General features: G+C 39.8%; 1 protein-coding gene across 7 annotated transcripts; it reads left to right on the top strand.

The window, feature by feature from the left end:
* The first annotated feature begins 3,552 nt into the window (after positions 1-3,552).
* LOC139583835 (glucagon family neuropeptides-like) lies at positions 3,553-9,900 on the top strand. Of its 7 annotated transcripts, none has more exons than XM_071415363.1 (7): positions 3,553-3,823; positions 4,168-4,272; positions 5,284-5,418; positions 5,937-6,041; positions 6,625-6,759; positions 7,239-7,359; positions 9,378-9,900. In XM_071415363.1, the coding sequence occupies exons 2-7, from the start codon at positions 4,175-4,177 to the stop codon at positions 9,384-9,386; spliced, it is 603 nt and encodes a 200-aa protein (XP_071271464.1). In that variant the 5' UTR covers positions 3,553-3,823; positions 4,168-4,174; the 3' UTR covers positions 9,387-9,900. The 7 variants fall into 7 exon arrangements, with proteins under 7 accessions (XP_071271464.1, XP_071271468.1, XP_071271467.1 ...); XM_071415364.1 differs by having other exon boundaries at positions 3,700-3,823; positions 4,171-4,272; XM_071415367.1 differs by lacking the exon at positions 5,937-6,041 and having other exon boundaries at positions 4,171-4,272.
* Positions 9,901-10,250: the final 350 nt, after the last annotated feature.

The raw sequence follows: 10,250 nt of genomic DNA, 5'->3' as shown, positions 1-10,250 counted from the left end.
GTATTTGTTGTACACAAAAGAGAGAAAATGTCGTCAAACTCATCTGAAGCTGACATCATCCAAATGTTTTATCCAAAGTTTTCTAGATTGTGGTCAGGTCTTGTTCTTGGTTGCAGTAAAAGCTTATGTGGTTGCAACAGCCAGCTGCAGCCTCAATTAGCGCTTTCAGCTGGGAATGGCTCTAATGTTCATTAGCTTCACTTAACGATTTGGTGGATATTGCGAACAAATATTCACATTAACATTTTGGTCATTTTAGCAGAATCTCTTATCCAGAGCGACTTACAGTAAACCTTTGTCAACAAACTGGGAAAGGGTTGGTTTCAGAGTGGCCACATATTATGACAGGAAGTAGCTGAAGCACTCTGTGTAAACACTTTATGGCATGACTCAGAAATGATGGGATATAAATAACCTTATCAATCTTCCTGACAGACATCACATCCTGCACTTTGGAAATGATGATGGGTTGGTTATTGATTGTGTTCTTGTTATTAGATTTCACCGGGTCCAAAATGGGACAATATTTTGCCGATTGATATCTTTTTGATAAAAAAGGTATTCTCAGTAGTCATGGCTATGGTAGGTTTACAGTCGCCATGTAAGCATGAACTTTATCCATAGTATCAGCTTGTGATAGATTTGTTTGTGACTTATGTTTATCTTGTACCATGCCTCCTATATCATTTGAATCTGTCATGTGTAAATGTTGCTTTAATATATATCTTTATCTTATCTGACTTGCCACAACTAAAGTTCCTTCTGGGAAAAATAAAGTTACTCTATTCTATTCTATTTATCTATATTTCTGTTCCCTTCCGGTGGTTCAAAATAGTCTATGTACATTGAATTATTATGAATACTTATACTTAATTGTTAACACATTGAATTCATAAGGCAACCTGTCTGGAATAGTCATGAATATCATCTAACTGAAAATGTACTGTCGTCTATATCGTCAGTATTTCATCCTGTTTGCAAAATTGGATGGTTCCTGATCTTCCATTCTCATCCTGATGCACTTACTCCATATCACCACTTGGATGCAGTGCTCGCTCAGCACATGGAGCGACCACTTCATGTAAGGGGCGTTTTTCTGAGCAATTTTTCTTATCATCCCCGCATTGAAAAAGACAAAAAGTACATGAGTTTGGGGGAATGTTCATCACATGACGTCAGAGCTGGGGTCTGAATAATTCACCAAAGATTCCACACATGATCCAGACATGCGCGTGAAATAGACTTACAGGCAATGGTCATTCATGAATGATGGTGAAGTGTCGAAGACACTTGAAAATGTCCCAATGGAAAAGTAGTTTAACAGGTTGACAAACGACAATTTATATATATTTTTCAAGTTTATATATTTGTCATTTCAGGGGTTAATTTGGGATTTTGTATAAAACAAGGTATGTTGCTACTCCATGATCATTTCCACTGATTCCTATTTCCCATTATAAAATTCCATTCAACCCCTATCTATAATATTGAAAACCTGCATACAACATGATCATTTGTCATAGAATGTAATTTTTGTGTATCTCTGGAAAAGATCACTATTACAAGAAAGTACATCTTGTATCGTTGAGTCATAATTTGAGGCAGTTGTACAGGCTACATTTTTCAAGAAACGTCATACGCTTCTATGGCTTATTGAGCAACTCTATCGTTTGAGCATGTGCATAACAGATAAAAGCCAATGGTACACTACATGACAAAATGTATGAGGACACCTTCTCGTCCAACATCTCATTCCAAAATCATTGGCATTAATATGGAGTTGGGTCCCCTCTTTGCTGCTGTAACAGCCTCCTCTCTTCTGAGAAGGCTTTCCACTAGATGTTGGAACATTGCTGCAGGGACTTGCTTCCATTCAGCCACAAGATCATTAGTGAGGTCGGGCACTGATTTTGGGAGCTAAGGCCTGGCTCGCAGTCGGCATTCCAATTCCTCCCAAAGGTGTTCGATGGGGTTGAGATCAGGGATCTGTGCAGGCCAGTCAAGTTCTTCGACACTGATCTCCACAAACCATTTCTGTATGCACCTCGATTTGTGCAAGGGGGCATTGTCATGCTGAAAAAGGAAAGGGCCTTCCCCAAACAGTTGCCACAAAGTTGAAAGCACAGAATCATCTAGAATGTCATTGTATGCTGTAGCATTAAGATTTCCCTTCAATAGAACTAAGGGGACTAGCCCGAACCATGAAAAACAGCCCCAGACCATTATTCCTCATCCACCAAACTTTACAGTTGGCAAAATGCTTTGGGGCAGGTAGCGTTTTTTTGGCATCCGCCAAACCCAGATTTGTCCAGCGGACTGCAAGATGGTGAAGCGTGATTCATCACTCCAAAGAGCGCCTTTCCACTGCTCCAGAGTCCCATGGCGGCGAGCTTTACACCAGTCCAGCCAACGCTTGACATTGCGCATGGTGATCTTAAGCTTGTGTGCTGCTGCTCGGCCATGGAAACCCATATCATGAAGCTCCCGGGGAACAGTTCTTGTGCTGATGTTGCTTCCAGAGGCAGTTTGGAATTTGGTAGTGAGTGTTGCACCCGAGGACAGACGATTTTTACTCGCTACCCGCTTCAGCACTCAGCGGTCCTGTTAACCGTTGTTGCTGCTAGATGCTTCCACTTCACAATGATAGCACTTATAGTTTACCAGGGCAGCTCTAGCACGGGCAGAAATTTGACCAACCGACTTGTTGGAAAAGTGGCATGCTATGACAGTGCCACGTTGAACGTCACTGAGCTCTTCAGTAAGGCCATTCTACTGCCAATGTTTATCTGTGGAGATTGCATGGCGGTGTGCTCGATTTTATACACCTGCCAGCAACGGGGTGTGGCTGAAATAGCCGAATCCATTCATTTGAAGGGGTGTCCACATACTTTGTCTATATGTTGTACATAATGCATTGAATGCATGGAGGCTATGAAGTCGTAAAACATTTTAGGATAACATTCAGTAGTCAGAATTTAACTATTGTTTTTTTTGTTTCAAATCAAATGTTTCTGTGGAACAAGCTCCGCATGCCTTTCACGCTGTCTTGCTAAAACGCGCCGATACAACCATTGCCAGTCCCAGGGTTTCAGCACCTGAGTACTGGCCATCTCTCACTCTATTACCTGTCGTGCGCTAAGGGCGATGGGGCACAAAGCAAGCACTTGACCTTGATCATGTTCACAATATATGGGCATAATTGAAAGATTGGTCAAGTTGGTTTTAAGTTTGACGCGGCCGATTTTACTTTAGTCATTTAGTTGAGGTATTGAAATTAACCACGCACAATGACCTCACTTGACTTAAGGCTTATGTATGTCACGCTGACAAATATTAGCGTTCATGCATTGTCCCACAATTACGTGGTTGAACTAAACATGCATATGCACTTTATGACTCGGGCCATCTCATTGACGGGGAAGGAAAAGTACTACAGTGTTACATTCCGAGAGGATGGGGGCGATGACGTAGATAGTATCCCCTAGGGTGAGCAGTGAAAAAGGCATGCTGTTGGATTCAGGAATAAAAAAAGCCGAGGCAAGCAGGTCTTCTGAACAAAAAGTTTCCTCTGTGAAGACAAACGTGTGGGCTCTTTCTCCTGGGGTTGTGTGCATACAGAGATCCGATAATCGCGTTTTATGTGTGAGCGCACGGAGGGTTGTACACATTAAAGGAGCATCAGGAGGCGGCAGAGACGCTTTACAGACGAAGCAAGAAGAAGAGAGAAAGGGAAGGAGAGAAGGGGAGAGAGAGAGATTATCTCACTCTCCCAGTCGCAGTCGCAACCGGATCACATCCAGCTTCTCTCTCCACACGGCAATAGGTACGTGATGCTTTCTGAACTTTTACACACACAAACGAGAACACAGCAACAGGCTATAGTACTTTAGAAGGTTTGGAGGTAATGTTTGGAGGTCATATTTGGCACTTTAGAATGTTTGGGGCAACACACTTGAGGTGCGTCGAGGCACTGTTGCACTCGCAAGCAGTAAGTGATGAATAGATGGGGAGTTTGGATAATTTTTGGAAGCGTATTGTTCTCCAAAATATAAGAAAACCCTATCAATTCAAAAAAAAAAAATGCATTAATTTCGTTTTTCCTCACTCTGACTTTGAAAATGCTAGATCGCTTTCGCACGTCTAACTTTGTAATAATTTCTTTCTCAGCAGGACGATGTCTAGTAAAGCGACTTTAGCCTTACTCATCTATGGAATCATAATGCACTACAGCATCCACTGCTCACCTCTCGGGCTAAGCTATCCTAACCTTAGGTAGGTACCTGAACACTTCTCCTTCAACTGAGCGTCTCTGCATGTAAAATGAACATTGGAAAACGCATTGTTTCTGCTGCTGAGGACAGTAGTTATGTATTAGATCTAGCCTACTGCAACCACATAGGTCTAGACCTATGTCATTTATTGCTATACAATTTTTGTTCGTTAAATCAATGTGTGGAGAACAAAGAAAATAGAAGATACCTAAATTAATACACCGTTTTCCCCTCCAGAGCATTTTGTCAATTTGGGTATACAAATATATGCTATACATTGAAAGATACTGGTATATGTGTTTTATTTTGAGTTTGAATATGCTGCAATTTTTTGCTATGAGGGGCTTTAGAGCGCCTGGAATCATAGCAGTGGAATATAGCATATTACCAGCTACTGGTGGATCAAGCGTCTGATACGGAACTCTATCTCTGCGTTTAGACGCGTCCCGTGGGAATGACAGAGAGGGGTAATTTGCTGATGCGTGAGGCAAACGTGGGAGCCACTAATTCATAGAATAACAAGATCGATTTCTTTTGTATCCTCTTAACTAAGCAGACACAATCTGCATTATTATTTTTTTTAAATCACAACTATGAATTTTAATTTAGTTTTTGAGATCTGGTTATGGTGTTATTTAATTCACAATTAAAATGATTTTATATTAAACATGTTTCCCCCCCCCCCATTTCCGACGTGGATGAGTTTGGTTGCCTTTTGAGAAATATAGCCTATGGTTCCACTAATGTTTTTATGTAAGGTGTTGTAGCTTACTTAGGAATGGCCAATAGCAATTACAATTATTACACATTTAAGCAGATACATTATGGCTATTGTAGGCCTATCAAATATTTTTTAATACCTCTAATTTCTTAACATGGAATATAGCCTACACAATCTTAAATGCAAGTAATTTATTTCGGTGTTTATTTTCAAAATTGGTTTAATCATGATTATACATGATTAATCCTATATCAAAAAGCATATAATATTCAAATGCATTTCCGATTTCAGACTTGAAAATGAGGTTTATGACGAGGATGGAAATTCGTTACCGGACTTGGCTTTTGACAGTGATCAAATTGCTATAAGAAGTCCCCCATCTGTGGCGGACGACGTGTACACTTTTTACTACCCACCGGAGAAAAGGTGATTATCATTGTAACTACACTCAACCTATAATTTTTTTATGTCGTTGACATTCATGCTAGACATTTCATTATCGGGCTCGTATTTATGTTCATCTATGTTATATGTTTTATGTTAGTTAATGTACTGTACCGTCAATAATCACATTTTGTTATTTAATCGTATGATGGAAATACCTAGGGGGAAAAAATATCCTTTCAAATAACAAACTTCCCACATTTTCATTGCAGCAAGATAGACTATGGTTGGTAGCCTGGTATTCAAACGAAGCTAATCGGGAAGCTCTGTAGGCTATAGAATCAAGTTAGAAGCCTATATAGCGAACTAAAACAGAACGAGACACTTTTAATATGAACCGGCCATTTCCAAAGTCATACAATTCACCAGAATAGCATTGTCCACTATTTCAGCTCACATTTTGGAAAGCAGACCAAATGACGCGTTGGATTTGCTAGGCTAAATACAGTATGTTGCCACTTACGTGTGATCATTTATTGTTTGGCGTTTTATCATCCCAGAACGGAAAGGCATGCAGACGGAATGTTTAATAAAGCCTACAGGAAAGCGCTGGGTCAGTTATCAGCAAGAAAATATCTCCATTCTCTGATGGCAAAGCGTGTAGGGTAAGGACATCTTCTTGATTGCCGTCTCTTATTTTGTGATCTTAGTTATTTTTTTGGTGTTTGTTTTTCTTCTAACTCAGATTTTCCGAATACTCACTATTCATTCTATGTTTCGTCAAATTGTCCCGTGTGTCTATGTGTGTGTTCTTCCGACTTGAATTTGACGCCTTCAGGCACAGAGTAGGTTCACTTGATCAAATCTTCGACAGCGCAAATCCGGGTGCGGCATGATTTAGATCGAATCGGTGGATCTCAGTGCTGATATTGTCCCTTTAAGTAGCAAAGCCCAGGATCCACGTGGATGAATACATTTCATTTTCATTATTAATAATTGATGGTGGTAGGGGGTTAGTCCCAAGGGTTGAAGATAAATGTAGGCTTCAATTATTCCCTACATCCTCGACCAGCCAGCCTAACCATGATGATATCGAAATAAAAATCAATTTGGGATGATTGATTTAAAAGTTGAAGAGATGACAAAATATAAAATTTAGAGCTGTGCAGTGCAGTCTATGGGCTACATTCCGAGGCAGGGTAGGCGTCTCCTAACAGTGAAAACTATCCTGCTCTCCCCCTTTCTTAGTGGAGGGAGCACCATGGAAGACGACTCTGAGCCTCTGTCAAAGCGACACTCGGATGGGATCTTCACAGACAGCTACAGCCGCTACCGAAAGCAAATGGCAGTCAAGAAATACCTGGCGGCAGTCCTTGGGAAAAGGTATAGACAGAGATATAGAAGCAAAGGACGCCGGCTAGCGTATTTGTAGCGTTGCTAAACCAAACTACCATGTGTGTACAGCCCAGATCAAGTCATTTTGAGAAAACGGAACAATCGGTGGATCGCTCTTGTGTTCTTTAAACATGTATTTATGTATGAAGTAAAGCCATTAAAATTAATATTTTGATAATAATATTGTTTTTCTTTTGTACTTAAGCACTTGAGAACGCACAGATCTACTTTGTGGACCAATCCTTTTGTTCAACCTAAATATAGCCTATATTTATTTATTTTTAGACCTACATAGAAAAGAAGATGAAATGATGTGCACATGATCAATATGCTCTTTACCCTGTCTTTTAAACATTTAAATCTAGATATGAATACGACGGAAATAAATAGTTTAAAAGACAATCAATGTATTGAATGTTACTTTGTGGCAACTGAAATTAAGAGCTTAGTGTCTTTATTTACAACAGCCCTGAAGACTTAGGTTTTCACCATATTCTACAAGACATAGACTTTGATGCCCTACCGGATGGGGATGAGTTTGAGGCTATTTTGGGAGACTGGCTGAAACAGTTCTCTCCCGAATTGCCGGTGAGTTCCAGGCTCTTTCCCGAGGCCTTGTCTTGAGGGATGTCTCTTGTCCCTCCCTCTTTTTCTCACCTTACCCTGTGATCTTACACTCCAGATACTAAATATAACCCAATCTTCTTCTTTTCTCATTTGTGTTCCTGTCTCTCTAGAGGAACTGTACAACTGTATCTATATTCACACCTATACTGCATGCAGTATACGTATGAACGTGAATATAGATGCATAGATATGTTTTACACATTGAATGTGTACTGTAAATCCTTTAAAATTCCCCACAAATATCCTATTGGAGGCTGTAGGATAATAATGTGACTGCTAAACAGTATTATAAAAAAATTATTTATTTAAGGCCAAAACAGACATGACCCAACAGGCTCTAGAATCCTTATATATGGCAGTAATTCAAATACTAAAGTGGAATACTTGTTAGAATGACCCCTATGATCTTCATGACCCTCGTAAGATGAGGACCAGAGTGCTTTTGAGCTTTTACTTTCCTTCCTGTTCTTCTTCTTCAGTGTTAAAGAAAATGAGCTTACACTTTTGAACTTTGTGCAAAGTATCTATCTTGTGTTCCTCTGTAGTGGTATACATGTGTTTGAAAAGCTCTTGAAAACCTGGAATGCTGTTAAAGGTTTTCCATTTGTCTCTTCTCGCCACATAAGAAGCATCATGAACATAGAATAACCTGAATGGTCATCGGACTCAAAAAGAAAGTCCAATAAGAAAATTGAGACCATTTCCACTGACATTGTACTTTTTATGTGGCTTCACTTAATTTCAATGTATTTTTTTATTTTTCACGAGGAACATTTCAGAGGCAGTTTGAAAACGTGTTGCACCTTCCTGGTCTACTGTGCTTTCCCCTATCTTGTCATGTGAACCAATGTAAAGCTAGATCGCATGATTAAAGTAATTGCACTAGCCACCAAATCTGTGCAAACTACTGCAATTGGATGGTTTTCTTTGCTCACTGGTTGACGTATATACATATGTGTTTTTTTCTGGATGTTGTTTTGTTTTTGTTCTCTCCCCAACATTACTGCACAAAGTGTTTGATTGAACGTCTCACCCCTGTCCTCTGTATGGGAAAGCTCAGATGAATGTACTGCAGGGGAGAAGCTTTTAGAAAGTGTCGCGTCATGTTTTCTTTTTAGTCTCTTCTCAATGGGACTTGAGACGAGATTCTGTTACATTCCAATGTATTATATGCCAAAAAACAATGCTTGAATGATTGTTGTTTTGAATAATCCTTACCTATCCTGGCAGCCCAAGCACAGCACAGTCAAACTCCTACCTAATCAACAGTTGGACAAAGCCTTAAACGTACTTCACCGTGCCTGTACTATTCTGAGCACCACCAATTCCAAACTAGCTTCTCAGTTTTCTTGCCTCTTTTTTCTTGATGCAAGTGATCACAAGATGAGAAGCAGAGAAAACCTGTTCAGTGCTAAATAGACCCAAGTACGAGGGGGGAGGGGGGGGGGGGGGGAGGAAGAGAGCGGAATGAGGATAGTGGGTGCGAGAGAGGAGAACAAAGAGAAAGAGGGACACAGAAAGAAGGAGAGTCCAAGACCAATCGATTCGAGAGAAAACAGGGTGATTTTTGGCAGTGAAAGGAATTTACCAGACAAAGGTTTCCACACCTCATTAGAAGAACTTGGCCTATCATCTCACTTGTACCCATCAGTGACAGATAGACAGAACAAGCGACACTTCTTCCCACTAGAGGCATGATTGGGTTCACTACTTCTGTATTAGCCATCCCATTTTTCGACACCATGAAAAATAGTAGCTTCAGAATCCGTACAGTATACTTCCATTTCCTGGCCCCAAGACATCATATTCACACTTCCCTAAATTGCAAGGAGATCTAACTCCGCTATTGCACCAGGCAGATTCTACAGACACTGTAGGTTAGGTTTGAGCTTTGTGACACTTAGCAGTAGGGCAAAGTTCTTCGATCTGTGCCTGTGTGTATGAAATCAATCTTTCTTTAATTCTGCATTCCCCTCCAGGCTTTGTGACGCAGAATGCAGCTTGCGGCTGTGGTGCCTTGCTTCGACTTTAAAATCGCCACGAATCACAGATGGCTATTTAGTAGCCCTACAATGCTGCAAATCATCAGCTTACATTTCACCATTTGGTTGTTGTTTTTGTGTTGCACAGACATTTGATTGGATCTTTAGTGCCATTAGGTGTAGTCTCCGAGCACTCTTGCTCACAATCATTTCTTTGGACGATTTTATTTTATTTTTTAGAGCACTTAGACTTAGAGATTTGTGGTAGATAGTTGCAAGCATCATGATTACCCTCTTTCCATAATGTGTATCATTTTGAAAGCGCCAACAGCCTTACTAAACGTGAAGATTAAACGTAGAATATATATATATATATTTATTGTGTAGAAAATTGATATTAGAGAGTACTATTATAATGAGAGAAAAAAATGGCGATCCACAAGGGTTAAGTCTATAAATGTTTTAAAAAAAAAAACGGTGTTGTGAAATTTGTATGAATAAATTTTTGTAAACAACACAATTTCGTCTAATCTTTTAAACCCATAACATTATAAGTCCTCCTCAGCTCATAGGTAAGGATGCTAGAACAGTACCACTGTAAAGTACCATTGTTATACAACAATACACAATAATTGTTAGCTCATTTTAGTCCTGCTCCACACATTATTGTGCATCCATCCAATACGTGTACTTTCTCACGAGTACATCACACCAAAAATGCCTAAAGAGAAATCACAGAAAGGAGGACGGAGGGAGAGAAGACTAGGACAAAGGACAAGAGAATACAGTTTTTCAGGTATCTAGGCACCTAAAGGGTATCACATAATTAAATAGGGGTACTCTAAATAATCATCTGAAACAATCAACAAA

This window comes from Salvelinus alpinus, chromosome 8 (genome assembly GCF_045679555.1).
Source record: "Salvelinus alpinus chromosome 8, SLU_Salpinus.1, whole genome shotgun sequence".
Lineage (NCBI taxonomy): Eukaryota > Metazoa > Chordata > Actinopteri > Salmoniformes > Salmonidae > Salvelinus > Salvelinus alpinus.
This window is presented reverse-complemented; position numbering and strand designations above follow the sequence as displayed.

Excerpts from the sequence above, each read along its gene's own strand:
- LOC139583835 (XM_071415362.1), top strand. The coding sequence starts at position 4,175 with ATGTCTAGTAAAGCGACTTTAGCCTTACTCATCTATGGAATCATAATG. Across the intron at positions 6,042-6,624 it reads CTGATGGCAAAGCGTGTAGG|TGGAGGGAGCACCATGGAAG; the intron begins GTAAGGACATCT and ends CCCCTTTCTTAG. Across the intron at positions 6,760-7,238 it reads GCGGCAGTCCTTGGGAAAAG|CCCTGAAGACTTAGGTTTTC; the intron begins GTATAGACAGAG and ends TATTTACAACAG.